Genomic DNA, 19,440 nt, shown 5'->3' with positions numbered 1-19,440 from the left:
GAAGATGTTACCGAGCTTGGTAACGAAACATTCGGAAAGCAACCCACAAGCTCGTACAACGAGCCTTCACCCTCATCCTACACCCGAGCTACAGATATTCGCCATTCTTGCAAAGTGTAAAAAATTTGCCAGTCCAGGATTACTGGACAGTCCATGAGCCACAGTGGCGCAGTGGTAAGAGTGCAGTACTGCAGGCTACGTCTGCTGCCTGCCGTCTGCCTGCAATTTGGCAGTTCAAATCTCACCAGGTAGATAGGTTGATAGATGATAGATAGATAGATAGATAGATAGATAGATAGATAGATAGATAGATGATATAAGATGATAGATAGTTACGAAGGTAGGTAGGTAGGTAGATGATAGATAGACAGACAAATAGATAGATTGATAGATAGATAGATGATAGAAGATAGATAGATAGATAGATAGATAGATAGATAGATAGATAGATAGATGATAGAAGATAGATAGATAGATAGATAGATAGATAGATAGATAGACAGACAGACAGACAGACAGACAGACAGACAGACACGAAGGTAGGTCGGTAGGTAGATAAATAGATGATAGATAGATAGATAGATAGATAGATAGATAGATAGATAGATGATATAAGATGATAGATAGTTACGAAGGTAGGTAGGTAGGTAGATGATAGATAGACAGACAAATAGATAGATTGATAGATAGATAGATGATAGAAGATAGATAGATAGATAGATAGATAGATAGATAGATAGATAGATAGATGATAGAAGATAGATAGATAGATAGATAGATAGATAGATAGATAGACAGACAGACAGACAGACAGACAGACAGACAGACAGACAGACACGAAGGTAGGTCGGTAGGTAGATAAATAGATGATAGATAGATAGATAGATAGATAGATAGATAGATAGATAGATAGATGATAGATAGATAGATAGATAGATAGATAGATAGATAGATAGATACAAATGTAGGTAGATAAATAGATAGATGATAGATAGATAGATAGATAGATGATAGATAGATAGATAGATAGATAGATAGATAGATAGATAGATAGATAGATATAGATACGAAGGTAGGTCGGTAGGTAGATAAATAGATGATAGATAGATAGATAGATAGATAGATAGATAGATAGATAGATAGATAGATAAATAGAAGATAGATAGATAGATAGATAGATAGATAGATAGATAGATAGATAGATACAAAGGTAGGTAGATAAATAGATAGATGATAAATGATAGATAGATAGAAGATAGATAGATAGATAGATGATAGATAGATACTGGGATATGAATATGTGGTTAGAATGCAATATTGCAGGCTAACTGCCCACTGCCAACAGTTCGATCATGACTGGCTGAAGGTTGATTCAGCCTTCCATCCTTCCGAGGTTGGTAAAATGAGGACCCAGATTGTTTGAGGGGAGGGGGGCAATAGGCTGACTCTGTAAAACCGCTTAGGGCTGTAAAACACCGTGAAGCGGTATATAAGTCTAAGTGCTAGTGCTATTGTTATTACATACTGTAGCTCGGTTATTGCGTTCTGAATTTGGGTCCAGATCATTGTGGTGCCTTTGTTTTTTGTGCTGTATGCCCCCACGGCACCATTTTCAACAAACAGACCCTTCAACTGACCATGGTTTGTCTTTTTTTAGAATCCAGCCTGTCCGTTCTGAGCCTGTTAGCATGCCCGGGTCATCGCGCCCAACTTCTGATCTACAGGGAGGGACTTCAGGAACTGATGCTACCTCAGGTAGGAAAGGGTCTATCAGACCTAACTTTTTTTTTTTAACGTGTTCACGATTAATGCGCATGGATTTTCCGTTGATATAAAATGTTCACGAGCGTAAATCAAACGGAAGGTAATTTTGTGGATGGACAAAATAAACGACTTCGTTCCGCCGTGGCTTGAAGGCGTGGGATTACTGCTTGGAGAAATTTGAAATTGAGACCATTCCCGTCTCTTGTTTAGGCATGCTGAAAGTAACCATGGTGTCTTTGTGGTCAAAGGACAATGCCTAATTGGCGATAGTATTGATCGGGGGTATCGATAACACCCGAACATGGAAGGAACATTGAACTAGCTAAGCTGAATTAGATATATATCAGCATGTCTTCTGTAGGGTAGCCAGTTCTGAACTGCAAGGAAGTAGCTGATTTGGGACAACTTTATGTGAATTGTTGAGCTCCGTTGGGCGAAGGGATGGTCACGTTTCAAGCTGATCTCCTCCAAAGCCTTGTTTCGTTCTGACTGGATGTAAGGTGTTGGTTTTAAGTTGGCTAAGGGAAGGAGAACCCTTTAATCCCAGTGGTGGGATCCTCCCCATTTAACAACCGGTTCGGTGATCGTGTGCGCGCCTGACGCGCAAGTGTGCGCAGTTTGAAGAAATTTTCACTTCCGCGTTTCTTCAGAGGAGAAACACAGCTGAGACACGGCTATCTGCTCTGCCGCGAGAATCAGCGGAGAAGATAAAGGTAGGAAAATAGTGCGGGCGGGCGGGCCCATCTGATCGTCGGGACGCACCGGTTCGCTCCCAGCTGATCATCGGAGCTACCGATTTGCCAGAACCTGTCCGAACCGGTAGAATCCCACCCCTGCTTAAGCCCCATGTGACAGAAGATTGCTTGGATAGGGAAAAGTCTCAAAAGTGATCGATCTTTGAGAGGGAATTGATCCGCTAAAGCAGAAGTCACCAACTGGTAATCCATGGAGCACTGGTGGTCCGCGAGAAAATTTTGGTGGTCCGCAGAAAAATTATTTGCATTTTTTATATTGCACTAAATCAGGGGTGCTCAAACTACGGCCCCTGGACGGATACGTGCAATGAACGTTTGTGTTGCTGCAGAGAGTCTCCCCCTTCGGGGTCTTTTTGTGTGGGTCTGAGGGGGGCAGAAATTCCGACTTGGGGTCTGCTTCAGCCTCCTGGTGTTGGGCTTTGGGTGAAGGCTGGAGGGAAGCGCCGCTGGTGGCAAAGAGCCGGAGGGCCTTCTTCCAGTGGGACTGCATCATGGCTTGGAACTGGCTGACCATCTCAGCCCGCTGAGCTTCCAGGCGCCGGTACCTGGCCTTGTACTCCCGCCCGTCTTCCCTTTGCTTGGAAAGCCTATGCTCCTAGTCCTCAGTGAGGTGCTTCTGCTGAGCCTCCTTTGAACTGAGCCAGCTGTTTTGCCAACTCTTTCTCGTGGTGGCTGCTTAGCTCCAACAACTGCTTCCCATTGGGGCCCTAAGGAGCCCAGGCGGGCAGGCGAGGAGTAAGTGGGAGGGGAGGGGCGAGTGAAAGCCGGCGAGGCACCCCTCAATGCGAGTGACATCGAGTTGGCCACGCCCACCCCAGTCACATGACCACCTAGCCACGCCTACCCAGCCGATCATTAGGCAGATCATATTAGTGGTCCGCAGGATTTAAAATTATGAATTTAGTGGTCCCTGAAGTCCGAAAGGTTGGGGACCCTTGCTCTAAAGTATGAGACATTGAACAATGATGAAGGTTCATTTCCAAGAGTGGAGGGGATCAGAAATCTAATGGCCGTTCTCCAAGAAACCTGGAATGATTCCATACATCCTGCTTTGGCATCAACCACAAAATAATAATTTGAATGGAAACCCTTTGACCTTGGTTGCCTACTTTGTTGTTGTTCCATCGTTAAGTCATGTCCGCTTCTTTGCGACCCCATGGAACGTATCACGCCAGGCCCTCCATCCCTCCACTGTCTCCCGGAGTTTGCCTAAATTCACACTCGTTGCGTCGACGACAATATCTTAACCATCTCATCCTCTGCCATCTTCTTCTCCTTTTGCCTTCCCTCTTTCGCCACATCTGGGTCTTCTCCATGTTGTCCTCTCTTCTCCTTTGGTGGCCAAAGTCTTTCAGCTTCAGATTCAGGATCTGTCCTTCCAAAGAAGGTTGCCTACTTAATCTGATTTAATTCGGATTAAGAAGCCAGTGGTTTAGAATGTGCCGAGATGGACAGATTAACAAAAGAAATTAAAGAAAAAGAGGAGACAGACTATTATAGAATATGGAATAAATGGTATAAATGGCTTAAGGCTAGAAATAAAGAATAATAACTATTAGGGGAGAAAATTAGAAGTACAAAAAATATATATAACAAATGTATGGAGTGGAATAAAAATGTATATAACAAGAATAATAATTGCAGAGAAATGTACAAAGTTAAGCTTGTTAAAGCTAAAAAACAGATTTTTTTTAGGGGGGGGGAAGGACAATGGGGGGGGAAATGAAGAAATGAAGACATAGGGGAAGAAAGATAAAATAATAGAATGAAGACCACAAAGAAACAATGCTTAAAAATGATAAGATATGTATATGTTGTATGTTATGTGAATATCATATATGTGTTATAATAAAATCACAAATTAAAAAAAAAAAAAAGCCAGTGGTTTTGTTTCCGCTAAACGGTTGCACAAAATGTTATTTTACGCAGGAATCTTCTTTTCTTTAAAAAAAAAAAGTGATATACAGGTAGGTAGTCCTCGACTTACAACAGTTCACTTAGTGTCTGTTCAAAGTTACAACAGCACTGAAAAAAGTGATTTATGATCGTTTTTCACACTTAACGACCACTGCAGCATCCCCCAGGGTCACTTGATCAAAACGCAGACACTTGGCAACCGGTTCGTATTTATGACGGTCGCAGAGTTCCCGGGGGGGGGGGTCACATGATCCCCTTTTTGCAACCTCCTGTCAAGCAAAGTCAACGGAGAAAATGGACCCATGGACTTGTAAAATGGAGCAAAAGTCGTAAAATGGAGCAAACCTCACTTAACAGATGTTTCACTTTGCAACAGAAACGTTGGGCTCAATTTTGTGGTCGTAAGCCGAGCACCGCCTCTATCTCTAAAACCGGAAAGTTGACTTTCTCTCTCTTAAACACGTCGTGTCCGTTCCTCTGTATTTTTTAACGTGCTGATCATCAACTCTTCAGCAAGGGCTCTTATCGCCGGGCGATCCTCACAACTCTCGCTGGCCTAAGGTTAGGTAGGAGAACAGGACTTTGCAGGTTCTTTGGCGCTTGGCTGGGGATGATAGATCTGTCCTGATAGGCCCGTTTCCGTAATGCCCGGTTCTCGCGTTTGCCGCGTTCATTCAAGGGCAACTACAGGGCAATTTGACTTTTAAGATTAAGACTTCCAGAGGTTTTGGCCAGGGCTGGATTTATCTTTTCTTTTCCTCCCCATCCCCACCCCTCCTAACAAAATTGCTCATAAGTGGAGTTATTAAACACACAACATTAGTAAAAACACTTGGGGCTGGAGGAGGGTTTTAATCTTCAGTGGTTCGGAAATCCCTGGAGCCCCGTGATTGAATTGAGGTTTAAACTGTCAAAGGAAACTGAACCACAGAGAGAAAATTGATTTGTGCAAGTTGTCTAAACAGGGCTGAGAAGGGGAAAGCAGCCACCATATTCTCTCTCTCTCTCTTTCTCTCGCTTTCTTTCTTCCTCTTTCTTCCTCTCTCTCTCTGTCTCGCTATCTCTCTTTTTCTCCCTTTCTTTTTCTTTTTCTTTCTTTTTTTCTCTCTCTTTCTCCCTATCTCTCTTTTTCTCCCTTTCTTTTTCTTTCTCTCTCTTTCTCTCTTTTATCTCTCTTTCTTCATATCTCTCTCTTTCTCTCTCTTTCTTCCTATCTCTTTCTCTTTTTCTCTCTCTTTATTTCTCTCTCTTTCTTCCTATCTCTTTTTCTCCCTTTCTTTTTCTTTCTCTCTCTTTCTCTTTTTCTCTCTCTCTCTTTCTTATCTCTCTTTTTCTCCCTTTTTCTTTCTCTCGCTTTCTTTTTTTCTCTCTTTCTTATCTCTCTTTTTCTCCCTTTTTCTTTCTCTCTTTCTCTCTTTATTTCTCTTTCTCTCTCTTTCTTCCTATCTTCCTCTCTTTTCCTCTCTCTTTATTTCTCTTTCTCTTTCTTTCTTCTATCTCTCTCTCTTTTTCTCTCTCTCTTTCTCTCTCTCACTCTCTCCCTATCTCTCTTTTTCTCCCTTTTTCTTTCTCTCTCTTTCTCTCTTTTATATCTCTCTTTCTTCATATCTCTCTCTTTCTCTCTCTTTCTTCGTATCTCTTTCTCCCTTTTCCCTCTCTTTATTTCTCTTTCTCTTCCTTCCTGTCTCTCTCTCTCCCTTTCTTCCTAACTCTTTTTCTCCCTTTTTTTTCTTCCTCCCTCTTCCTCTTTTTTCTCTCTCTCATTCTTCTCTCTTTTTCTCCCTTTCTTTTTCTTTCTCTTATCTCTCTCTTCATATCTCTCTCTTTCTCTCTCTTTCTTCGTATCTCTTTCTCCCTTTTCCCTCTCTTTATTTCTCTTTCTCTTCCTTCCTGTCTCTCTCTCTCCCTTTCTTCCTATCTCTCTTTTTCTCCCTTTCTTTTTCTTCCTCCCTCTTCCTCTTTTCTCTCTCTCTCTTTCTTAACTCTCTTTTTCTCCCTTTCTTTTTCTTTCTCTCTCTTTCTCTCTTTATTTCTCTTTCTCTTTCTTTCTTCTTATCTCTCTCTCTCTTTCTCTCTCTCTCTCTCTCTTTCTCTCTTGCTCTCTGTGGTTTCTCTCTCTCTCTCTTTTCTCTCTCTTTCTCTCTTTCCGTCTGTCTGTCTTTCTCTCCAATCTTTTCTTGAAAGCCTCCAGCCGATGGAGCACCCACAGGTTATTCCACTGATTAATTGTTCTCATTGTCAGGAAATTTCTCCTCCTAGTTGCATCTCTCTTCAACAAGCTCCCCCTCATTTCAGTCTGTGCCTTTTCAAATAGGGACAAACCATACTCTACGTACCCACCCCGAAGACTCTTAAAATATTGTCTCTGCAGAATGGGGCGATTTCCAAAGTAATCTGTTTGTAGTACCTTATCACATCCTGCTTATGCTCCATCCTATCTTTATTCTATTTCATCTCTTTAAAGTGAACGTTCACCCTTGCAAGGTGGCCGAGGTTTATCATAAAACAGAGATCTCTCCCTCTCTCTCTCTCTCCCCCCTCTCCCCCCGCCCTTCGATGGAGTCTCCAGATCCCCACAGCTTTTAAAGCCACCCAGATCCAAGATTCCAAATTTCACGAGAGATCTCAATGAGACCTGCCACAAGCGTGCCGTAAACTCCCCAGATTGAAATTGCCGACATGCTGCAACATTTGGGTGGTACCAGAGATGGGATTCAGCCGGTTCGGGCGAATCGATAGGTAAATTCTGTGAAGCCGAGGTGGCGCAGTGGTTAGAGTGCAGTACTGCAGCTACTTCAGCTGACTGCTAGTTCAGCAGATCAGCGGATCAAATCTCACCGGCTGAAGGTTGACTCAGCCTTCCATCCTTCCGAGGTGGGTAAAATGCAGACCCAGATTGTTGGGGGCAAGATGCTGTTTAGTATGCTGTCTTTGGTGTAAGCCGCCCAGAGTCCTCGGAGAGTGGGCGGCATAGAAATATGAATAATAAAATAAATAAATAAATAAATAAATAAGCCCACCTCTGGGTGTCACGCACCGGTATGTTTTGTCACCTCTGCCTGCCCTGGTCTGCCACTTGTGAACGCAGCTAAGCCAACTTCGGCAGGATTCCAACGATGCCATCTCCGTCCTCTGCTTGTCAGCGCCCACATGCGACAGCCAGCTGTCTCTCCTAGGGGAGAAGGCAGCTCTCTGTTTGAAAAGATCAGCAGGGTGAAGCAGGAAAAGCAAAAAGCTTCAGATACACGCAGACCTCAACTTAATCGCCACAATTGAGCCCAACATTTCTGTCGCTAAGCGAAACACATGTTAAGTGAGTTTTGCCCCATTGAACGACTTTACGGGTTTTGCTCCCTTTTAGGACTTTTTCCTTGTCCCTGGTTAACTGAAACACTGCATTAGTAACACGCTTGTGAAGTGAATCTGGCTTCCCCCCACCTCCCCCATTGACTTTGCTGGTCAGAAAGTCGCAAAAGGGAATCACATGACCCCGGGACACTGCAACCGTCATAAATGTGAGTCGGTTCCCAAGCGTCTGAATTTTTGATCATGACCATGAGGATGCTGCAATGGTCGTAAGTGTGAAAAACAGGCCTAAGTCACTTTTTTTTTTCAGTGCTGTTGTAACTTTGAACGGTCACTAACTGAACTGTTGTAAGCTGAGGACTACCTGTGTTCCCCTCAGCAACACTGGAATACCGACAGAAGAGAATATTGGTAGCTCAGGGTTGGTCTGTGGGATCCTTGGTGCTCTCTGAGCTTGATTATTTTCTTGCAGGCATCTCGTGACCCAACTAGGTAACATCACCAGTGCTAGAAGGAGTGTGGTGTACAGAGCGGAGGAGGTGGGTCCTCCGTGCTCTCTGAACATGGTGGTTTTCTTGCAGACGTTTCATGACTAAACTGGGTAACATCATCAGAGAGCACCAAAAGAGCCCACAACACTGCAGGACTCCGTCTCACTTGTTCATACTCTCAAATTGTAATGCTTGTACGTTAATCAGCCGACACAACATTCTCCAAATCTTATGCATGTGATTTTTGGTGACGGGTTGGTTTCCTTCGTGGTGCATAAACCGCTTTCACACAACAACACACACATACACAACATTTCTCCTTTTCCTGATCCAGAACTGGCTTACACATTTTGGGGGATGAATCTGAGCCCCCATCCCCATTCTACCCCCTTTATTTTTTCATTGGCCAGGTGATTTTTAATATAATGGAATAACAGAGTTGGAAGGGACCTTGGAGGTCTTCTAGTCCAACCCTCTGCTTAGGCAGGAAACCCTTCACCACTTCAGACAAATGGTTATCCAACATCTTCTTTAAAACTTCCAGTGTTGGAGCATTTACAACTTCTGGAGGCAAGTTGTTCCACTGATTAATTGTTCTCACTGTCAGGAAATTTCTTCTTAGTTCTAGGTTGCTTCTCTCCTTGGTTAGTTTCCACCCATTGCTTCTTGTCCTGCCTTCAGGTGCTTTGGAGAATAGCTTGACCCCCAAATCTTCTTTGGGGCAGACCTGAGATATTGGAAGACTGCTATCATGTCTCCCCTAGTCCTTCTTTTCATCAGACTAGACATATCCAGTTCCTGCAACCGTTCTTCATCTGTTTTATCCTCCAGTCCCCTAATCCTCTTTCTTGCTGTTCTCTGCACTCTTTATAGAGTCTCCACATCTTTTTTTACATCGTGGCGACCAAAACAGGATGCAGGATTCCAAGGGTGGCCTTATTACCAAGGCCTTATAAAATGGTATTTTTTTGGTCCCTTCTTTGTCCTCATTCCTTGCAAACCTTTATTTATTAATAAAAGGCAGGAAACAGTTAAGCGGCATTAAAATAGAAGCTTCCTGATCCAAATATGGTTTTTTTTTCTCTCTCTCTCTCTCTCCTGCCTAAAGTCTTCCTTATTGCTTTCCTTGTACAGTAAATATTCTGCTTTTCCTGCCGAGGCTGCCAAACCCCCCCACCCCAAAATGGCTTTAACTGGTTCTTTACGACGGCCACTTTATTGGAAAGTCAGTCACCCCCCCGTCTGTACATTTGCCGTTTGAAAGACTCGAGGAAGGTGAATAGGTCATAAATTTTTACTATCCCTCCCCAAACCAGGAAGTGATTCTTCTCTTACGACCCATTGCAAGCCTTCTACTCTTTGGCGAAGATGCTTATCTGTCTCTTTGATGGCTCTGGGCCTCGGCAGATACGCTTCGCATGGCGCCTTCCCTTATCGAGGCTCTTATCGCTTGGCCCTTCGGACGAGTTTGCGAGAGACTTGTGGGGGGGGGTTTCTTTTTTTTTTCATCTTTAATTGATTTCGTAGCACATTTTATACCCCTCCGCCCCCTTCTCCTCCCTCCCTTCCTCCCACCAAACATAGAGGGAAGGCCCCGCTTGACACAATGGCGGTGTAATTGATTAGACTGCGCTGGATTTGAGATATTTGGTTTGTGTGTATATATGTGTGTGTGTGTGTGTTGTTGTTTTTTTTAATGTAACCGAGTTATGAATTTTTATGATCGGGAACAAGGAAGGGTAATTGGTTGGAATGCAAAAAACAAGGAAGAATTAAAAACCTTCTTTTTTCTTCAGTTGACCAAGTTATCCAGCTAAGCATCTTTGGGATTTGTTAAGTGAGTTTTTCCCTCTTTTTAACCTTCTTTCTCGCCGCAGCTGTTAAGTGAATCACTGCGGTTGTTAAGTTAGCCACACGGTTGTTAAGTGAATCTGGCTTCTCTGTTGACTTTGGTCATCAGAAGGTCGCAAAAGGAGATCACATGACCCCCGGGACACTGCAACCGTCATAAATAGGAGTCATGCAGCTGAATTTTGATCACATGACCACGGGGATTCTTTAATGGTCGTAAGTGCGAAAAAGGGCCATAGGTCCCTTTTTTCAGTGCCGTCGTAACTCTGAACCGTCACCAAATGAAGTGTTGTAAGTCAAGGACTACCTGTATAGAATAACAGACACACTTTGGCTGATGGTCTATAGCAGAGGTCTTCAAACTTGGCAGCTTTAAGACTTGTGGACTTCAACTCCCAGAATTCTCCAGCCAGCTTAGTTTAGCTGGCTGGAGAATTCTGGGAGTTGAAGTCCACAAGTCTTAAAGCTGCCAAGTTTGAAGACCCCTGATCTATAGAGATTCTCGGTCATCCAGGTCCTGGTTGTCCCAAAGGTGCTTTTTCAGGAGGCAACTGGACTTTCTCGTTTTTCTTTGAAGACGTTTCACTTCTCACCCAAGAAGCTTCTTCAACTCCGACTGGATGGTGGACGACTGAGAATCTCTACAGTCTTTTAGCCATGCAATTTGGGATGACCCCCCCCCCTTTGAATGGCGGTGGGAGTAGGAATGGAGTTCCAGAGGAAAAAAAACGGCAGACCAGAGGAACCGTTTGCACCGCTCAGGTTTCCCCGAGGACACAGATAACCCTCCAAGTGCTTCAACGACCCTCTAAAACAGGGGTGTCAAACACAAGGCCCATGGGCTGGAATTGGCCCCCGATGTGGTTGGACCCAGCCCGTGGGGCCATCCTGGAAAATGTAAGGGCCCAGCCCGCGTCGCTTCGGCCCGGTCTACCCAATGCAAAGAGGAAACATGCCAGCAGTTTGGGGAGTGGCGTTAAGATGGCCACGCCCACCCCGTTGGCCACGCCCACCCCATTGGCCACACCCAGTGAGTGGTGTCAAGCTGGCCATGCCCACCTAGTCGGCCACACCCAAGATCAACCACAGCCCTGATGTGGCCCTCAATGAAATTCCAGCTGTCTGCGAGGAATATAAATCCTTCCATTCCCTCACTATTCTGTCAGAGCTGAAGAAGCTTCTTGGATGAGAAACGAAACCTCTTCAAAGAAAAAAAAAACCAACCAGAAAGTCCTGTGGCCTCTGGAAAAAGCACCTTTGGGAAATCCAAGTGGCCTGAAAGACTCTCTAAAAAAGGATGCAAATGACCAGCCATCTGCAAGGAATATAAATCCTTCCATTCCCCCACCATCCAGTCAGAGCTGAAGAAGCTTCTTGGATGTGAAGTGAAACGTCTTCAAAAGAAAAAAAAAAAACCCAAGAAAGTCCATTTGCCTCCTGAAAAAGTCTCTGGATGATGGGATCTGCAGCCTGCCCGTTTTGCTTCGTCTGTTAGATCAGGGCTGGGGAAACCACGGCCCCATTAGGACTTGTGGACTTCAACTCCCAGAATGCATGCATGGCTGGCTCAGGAATTCTGGGAGTTGAAGTCCACAAGTCTTAAAGGGGGCCATAGTTCCTCATCTTCTGTGCTGGATTATATTATAATAATGTCGACGGTACGGCTGGAGAAGAGCCACCTACGAAAATGTTGGTGCTGGTGCATCAGATAGTTTAATTACCTCAGTGGGACCAAAATTGCTGAAAAAAATACGAGGAATTAGAGAACAGGCCGTGACTCGACTGGGAACCGAAGGAAAGGCATTTCGGGGAGTGGGGGGGCATGGAGACTTTATAAAAGTATATAAAATTACACATAATGTCGAGAAAAGATACTCTTTCCAGCTTCTAATGTATATCCCAGCATCGTCCGGTGAAATTGATTTAGCAGGATGGCCAAGACCCAGGCCTAAGAGGGATTTCTTTGAGCAGCGGGTAATAAATTTCGTGAATTTACGGCCACAAAATGGGAAAACAGATGCATGTTAAACCTTTGTGGGTTTAAAAGAGCAACCAGCAGATCCTAAGGCCACCCCTCCAAATTACTTCCCGTTATGGCTCTAAGCAGGGAGTCCTCGAGTTACGACCGCAATGGAGTCCAAAATTTCCATTGCCAGAAAAGACAGTTTTTCTGCCCCATTCTGCTACCTTTCTTGTCACTGTTGTTAAGTGAATCGCCGCAATGGTTAAGTTAGTCACACGATTGTTAAGCGAATCGTGCTTCCCCATTGGCTTTGCTGGTCGCAAAACGGGATCACATGATGCACGAACTCTTCAACCGCCATAACTATGAAACATTTGCCAAGCATCTGAATTTTGATCATGTGACACGAGGATGTTGCAATGCTCATAAGTGAGAAAACGGCATAAGTCTCTTTTTTTGAGTGCCATTGTAACTTTGGACGGTCACTAAACAAATGGTTGCAAGTTGAAAAGTACCTGCATATATAATTCATCAAGATTATAAGTCAATTATAAGACAGGTGGTCCCCAACTTAACACCACAATTGAGCCCACATTTATGTTGCTAAGTGGGACGTTTCTTAAATGAGTTTTGCCCCATTCTACGGCCATTCTTGCCACAGTTGTCAATGGAATCACTGCATTTGTGAAGTTAGTAACACGGTCGTTAAAGGAATCTGTCTTCCCCCTTGACTTTGCTTGTCAGAAGGTTGTTATAAAGGAAATCACATGACCCCTGGACATACAACCGTCATAAGTACATGCCAGTTGCCCAGCCTCTGAATTTTGATCACATGACCATGGGGATGCTGCAACGGTCAGTGTATGTAAAACGATCCTAAGTCGCTTTTTCCAGTGCCCTGCTAACTTCGAACGGCCACTAAAAGGCCACTGTTGTAAGTCGAGGACTACCTGTATGAACAAGCAAATAGAGGATTTTATTTTGTCGTCCTGCAGCTCTAAGGTGAGGTGAGGCATGTCCTTTGTGAGTGGGCACCCAGAGAGACGCTGGGGTGGCGCCAGGGCCGTCCCCCGCTGGGCTCGCAAATGGGTTTATGGCTCTGGAAACGTGACAGCAACGATAGCATCAGAAATGTACACTCATAAAATTTTGTGAAGGGAACAAGATTTGCCTTTAACTTCATCAGACATCAGCAGCCAGAAAGGTAGTAGACACAGTTCTTAGAGGGGATCCTAAAAGGAGAGGAGGAATTTGTTATATATATATATTTTTTTAAAAAGTCACACTGGGTGCATCAGGATAGTAAATTCAACTCCGACGGGTAAAGCAATGATCGTAAAATAGGCCGAAATTACCGACACGTAATTGGAATGCGACTCGAAGCATTTCTTGGTCCTTAAAACAGGTAAATGCAGGTTGGAAGCAGGAAGTTGGAGGCAAGAAATTTGCCTGCATTTGAAATCATTGAACTTTTGTGGAAAAAAATGTATATCGGTAGACTTCGACTTACAACCAGAATATCATTGCACTGATGATATTACCAAGTTGGGTAATGAAACGTCTGCAAGAAAACCACCAAGCTCAGAGAATATCAAGAACCCCACAGTCCTCCTCCACAAACCCCACTCACTTCTAGCACTGATGATGCTACCTAGTTGGGTAATGAAACTTCTGCAAGAAAAAAACCAAGCTCGGACCCTACAGTCCACTTCCTCTTCCTCCTCTCCACAAACCCCACTCCCTTCTAGCACTGATGATGCTACCTAGTCGGGCAATGAAACGTCTGTAAGAAAACCACCAAGCTGAGAAGGTCAAGGACTCCACAGTTCAACCCTGAGCTACAAATTTGCACTTCTGTGAATACTACTTCTATTTTCCTTGAACATTAGTATTCAGCTTCTGTTCATTGCAGTCACTGAGAATGGCAAGCGGTATCATTTAAAACTGTGGACCTCCAAACACCGTTGACAATTGCAGCGCCTTGATAAGACCACACTTGGAATACTGTCTGCAATTTTAGTTGCCATGATGTAAAAAAATGTTGAGACTCTAGAAAGAGTGCAGAGAAGAGCAACGAAGATGATTAGGGATTTGGAGCAGTGGTGGGTTCCTTCCGGTTCCTCCCGGTTCGGCCCGGTTCCGCTGAGCCGATAGCAGTGACGATATGACATCACCAAACCGGTTCTACCCCCCCTCCCCGCCCCCCCCACCCTCCTCCACGTTATTCTTACCTTTTATTTGGCCCCATCCCCAAACTATTGCTGCCTCCTGAGTCCCAGCTGATGGGCTATAAGGAAAAAAACTGTTTAAACTCTTGCCACGGGGCTTCAAAGGGCCGCCCTACAGCTGATCAGTGGTAAAAGGCAGTTTGGTGGTAGACCGGTGCCTCCAAAAACAAATGAGTAGACCGGTGCCTGCAAAAATAAATGGGTAGACCAGTGCCTGCAAAAATACATAGTAGACTGGTGCCTGCAAAAATACATGAGTAGACTGGTACAGCTCTGCAAGCAGTTAAAAGCCTGGTAGACCAGTACCTCTGCTAAATCCTAAAGAATTGTCACATGATCATCAACCCACACCCACAAAATAAGCCACGCCCACAGAACCGGTAGTAAAAAATTTTAGAACCCACCCCTGATTTGGAGGCTAAAACAACTATTGCAGGAACTGGGTATGTCTAGTTTGATGAAAAGAAGGACTAGGGGAGACATCATAGCAGTCTTCCAATATCTCAGGGGCTGCCCCAAAGAAGAGGAAGTCAAGCTATCCTCCAAAGCACCTGAAGGCAGGACAAGAAGCAACGGGTGGAAACTAATCAAGGAAAGAAGCAACCTAGAACTAAGGAAGAATTTCCTGACAGTGAGAACAATTAACCAGTGGAACAACTTGCCACCAGAAGTTACGAGTCCGCCAACACTGGAGGATTTTAAGAAGAGATTAAACAGCTATTTGTTTGTTTGTTTGTTTGTTTGTTTTATTAGATTTATATACCGCCCTACTCCCGAAGGACTCAGGGCGGTGAACAGGCACAAAATAAAATACATAAATACAAAATTTAAAAGCGGAAATAAAACCAGATTAAACAATTTAGCCCGAGACAAATTTAAAACATCCCAATAATTTAAAAACAGATTTAAAAATTTCAATTTAAAAGAAAAGGGGGAAAAGGTTATTTGTCTGGAATAGTATAGGGTTTCCTGCCTAAGCAGGGGGCTGGACTAGAAGACCTCTAGGGTCCCTTCCAACTCTGTAATTCTGGTCACTGACATGTTTGGAGAGCCTGCTGCATTCATTTTTCAACTTCCCCCACCCCCAACCCCCTAAACAAGCATGAAGGTCCTCATTATTATCAGGAAGATTAAAATATGGATCCGACTTCCCTTCCCCGCTCACCCCTCCGCTACTATTTCTTAGATCGGCAGAGCATGGAGGGAGGGGGAAAAAAGCCTGAATGAAGCCACTGTTTGCAACAACCAGCCTTCCTGATACCATCCAGGTAATTACAGGTTCAGGTGAAGGGTTTCAGGGCATCTTAATTACATGTCTCTGCAGCCCAAGCAGGGCCCTATGGGGCAGCAGCAGCTCCTTGCCAGCCCAGCCTGCTTATTGAGAGCAACAGGTTCCCTTTGGCGTTCTCAACCCCGGGTAACTGGAAACCAGTGGCCGCCGCTAATCTGGGACCGGCGGCGATAAGAGCTCCCCAGGAATTCCCCAGTGCTCCTGGCTTCTGTCGCCTGACTATGCATTCACACACCTCTCATACCTGAGTAAGACTCTGCTTTCTGGGCTTACAGACTCGGCAGATGACTCCAGAGTCTGGAGTATAGAGTAGAGTAGAATAGAGTAGAGTAGAATATTGAGTAGTGTAGAATAGAATAGAATAGAATAGAATAGAATAGAATAGAATAGAATAGAATAGAATAGAATAGAATAGAATATTGAGTAGAGTAGAGTAGAGTAGAATATTGAGTAGAGTTGAATATTGAGTAAAGTAGAATATTAAGTAGAGTAGAATATTGAGTAGAGTAGAATATTGAGTACAGTAAAGTAGAATATTGAGTAGAGTAGAGTAGAATAGAATATTGAGTAGAGTAGAGTAGAGTAGAGTAGAGTAGAATATTGAGTAGAGTAGAATAGAATAAAATAGAATAGAATATTGAGTAGAGTAGAGTAGAATATTGAGTAGAGTAAAGTAGAATATTGAGTAGAGTAGAGTAGAATAGAATATTGAGTAGAGTAGAGTAGAGTAGAGTAGAGTAGAGTAGAATAACAGAGTTGAAGGGATCTTGGAGGTCTTCTAGTCCAACCCCCTGCTTAGGCAGGATATCCCTTGAGGGATAAAAAAAAATAAGCAAACAGCATTGGATTTTGGAAACTTTACCCAAGGATACACGTAATCTTCGATTTACGACCACAACCGAGCCCAACATTTGTCGTTAAGTGAGACATTTGTTGAGTTGAGTTTTGCCCCATTTTTTACAACCTTCTTGGCAAGTCACTCATATTTATGACGATTGCAGCATCCTGGGGTCATGTGATCCCCTCTTGCGACCTTCTGACAAGCAAAGTCAATGGGGAAGCCAGATTCACTTAACAACCGTGTGGCTAAATTAACAAGTGCAGTGATTCGCTTAACAACTGTGGCAGGAAAGGTTGTAAAAGGGGGCAAAACCCACTGAACAACTGACTCACTTAGCAGCAGATATTTTGGGCTCAGATGTGGTCGTAGTCAAGGATTACTTGTACATAGGTCCTTTTAAAAGGTGTTAAGGTAAGCCAAACTCAATTTTGGAGAAGTATTTTGGCACATAAAATTCTTGGCTTCCCTGCAAGTATATACAATAACATCGTTCTACCTCAAATGTATTTGACTTAACTTGCCAGAACAAACATTTCTCCTTAGAGTATTATGGTTGGTCAGAGCAATTAATAGAGAGCTAAATCTGGCTCTTTGTAAGGCCTTGTAACTTACTACAGCTTGTTTCTCTGTGTCGTATAATATATGTGGGTCAAGGCAGAGGTGGGTTTCAGCAGGTTCTGACCAGTTCTGGAGAACCAGTAGCGGAAATTTTGAGTAGTTCGGACAACCGGTAGTAAAAATTCTGACTGGCCCCGCCCCCATCTACTCTCTGCCTCCCAAGTCCCAGCTGATTGGGAAGAAATGGGGATTTTGCAGTAACCTTCCTCTGGAGTGGGGTGGGAATGGAGATTTTACAGTATCCTTCCCCTGCCACGCCCACCATGCCACACCCACCAAGTTGTGCCACGCCCACCAAATCACACCCACGGAACCGGTAGTAAAAAATTTTGAAACCTACCACTGGTCAGGGATAGTATTCACTTATCTTCGCTACCGGTTCGCAAATGTGAGAGCGCGCGCAGAGCCTTCTGTGCATACGCAGAGCGTCAAAAACGGGACGTGATGACATCCGGGCGGGTGGGTGGAACCTCCGGCAGCTGCTGCTACCGTTTCGCCCGAACCAAATATAACCGGCTGAATACCACCACTGATGTGGGTATATGCCAGCGGTGGGTTTCACATTATGTTACTATTGGTTCGCCCCGCGTGTGCGTGCTCACTTCATGCATATGCTTTGCTTACGCATGTGCCTTACGTGCCTAAATAGATTGGCATAGAGCCGGGGCGGCCCACCCACAATTTCCGCTACCGGCTGAATACCAATTCTAGTCTATGAATAATTCGAATTTTGTTTTGTTTTGTTTTGTCATGTTTCTGTAGTGTATATTATATAGTGTATTATCGGACATAAATACAATCGAGAGAGTCCAGAGATATTTTACGAGAAGAGTCCTCCACTCCTCTAACTGCAATAAAATACCTTATGCCACCCGACTCCAAATTTTGGGCTTAGACAACTTAGAACCACGCCGACTTCAGTCTGACCTAAGCATAGTACATAAAATTATCTGCCACAATCTCCTTCCTGTCAATGACTACTTCTTCCAGAGTTGAAATCTAAAATTTGTTACTACTGGTTCTGTGGGTGTGGCTTGGTGGGGGGGGTAATGTGACTGGGTGGGTGTGGCCAACTTTTTATTTTTTACTTTTAAAACCATTTTTTCTACAATCTCTCAAAAGGCTCTGACCATCCCAGCTGAGTTGCCTGATCGGCAGAGGCTTATTTTCTTTTAAATGCCTCTGACGATCAGGCAACTCAGTTTGGATCGTCAGAGGCTTTTAAAAGGAAAAAAAGCCTCTGATGATCGCGCGGCTCAGCTGGGATCGTCAGAGGCTTTTAAAAGCATTTTTTCTTTTTAAATTTTAATTCATTTTAAAATAATTTTAAAAGCCTTTGATGATCCCAGCTGAGCCGCGCGATTATCAGAGGCTTTTTTTTTTTAACTTTTAAAGCATTTTTTCAGCCGAAGAGGTTGTAGAAAAAATGCTTTTAAAAGTAAAAAAAAAGTCTCTGATGATTGTGCGGCTCAGCTGGGTATTGGGGGGGACAGGGATTTTTTCTACCGGTTCTCCGAACTACCCGCCGCCATTGCTACCGGATCGGGCGATCCGGTCTGAACCGGGAGCATGTCACCCCTGGTTTCTTCCCCAAACCCCTAAAACTTTAACCTTAAACTGTCTACTGTTGACCTCACCCCATTCCTAAGAGGTCTGTAAGGGGCGTGCATAAGAGCACCAGCGCGCCTACCATCCCTGTCCTAATATTCCTTTTGACTTACTCTTTTCATGTATTCAAATTACGTTTATACTTTTACCTGTTATCTTATATATGCTTGACAAATAAACTTATGATTATGATTATATTGGAGGTGGTGATCCTTGGAGAGCTGTGGGCACCATCATTTCATTTTAATGTTTGCCAATTAGGGTACATTCAACGTGACAATAAAGTTATTCTAAATCTAACTAGGTGTAGGAAAAAAGCTGGCTTCCTACTTCATTAAGTCATGGACTGTTTACCGTAGTTTATAAACCACGCTAGCTAACACCAAAACAAATCACTAAGCCGAAACCTAACACATCACCATTGTGGGTTAAGTGTATTGTGCGAACCTAGCCAAAGGATTACTTTTAGATTATCCTCCTTTTTTCCCCTAGTTTTACATTTTTGCTCCCAGCATCTAAGAAGCACAAACTACCAAACCAGGCGTTTCCTCTGTATTTCTTTAAAGACTTGACGTCTCATCTGCAGTGTGTATCTCCAAAGACACGCTTCCTTTTATGTGGGTTGGTCTGTGTAAATATTACTTTCGCAAAGTAATGCTGTCTCTGGGGGGGTACCTAGCTGAGTTTGATGGACAGGGAAGACCGCTTGATTGTTGTTGGGGTGCTTTTGGGGTTTTTTTGTTTTTTTTTTGCAACAAATCTTCTGCTTGATCCGAGGTGCATATTGGATTACCCACATATTTGGCT

At 43.8% G+C, this 19,440-nt stretch overlaps 1 protein-coding gene across 8 annotated transcripts in view; it reads left to right on the top strand.

The window, feature by feature from the left end:
• The window catches only part of BCAS3 (BCAS3 microtubule associated cell migration factor), a 702,801-nt gene that overhangs the window by 385,037 nt on the left and 298,324 nt on the right, over window positions 1-19,440 (top strand). For all 8 annotated transcript variants that reach the window (XM_087890109.1, XM_087890127.1, XM_087890106.1 and 5 more), the window contains one exon: window positions 1,658-1,755. In XM_087890109.1, coding sequence (XP_087746235.1) covers window positions 1,658-1,755 — 98 coding nt within the window. The remainder of the gene's footprint in view (window positions 1-1,657; window positions 1,756-19,440) is intronic.

This window comes from Pantherophis guttatus, chromosome 1 (assembly GCF_059756535.1).
Source record: "Pantherophis guttatus breed Tessera chromosome 1, ASM5975653v1, whole genome shotgun sequence".
Lineage (NCBI taxonomy): Eukaryota > Metazoa > Chordata > Lepidosauria > Squamata > Colubridae > Pantherophis > Pantherophis guttatus.
The sequence above is the reverse complement of the archived record's forward strand: the minus strand, read 5'-3'. Positions and strand labels throughout refer to the sequence as shown.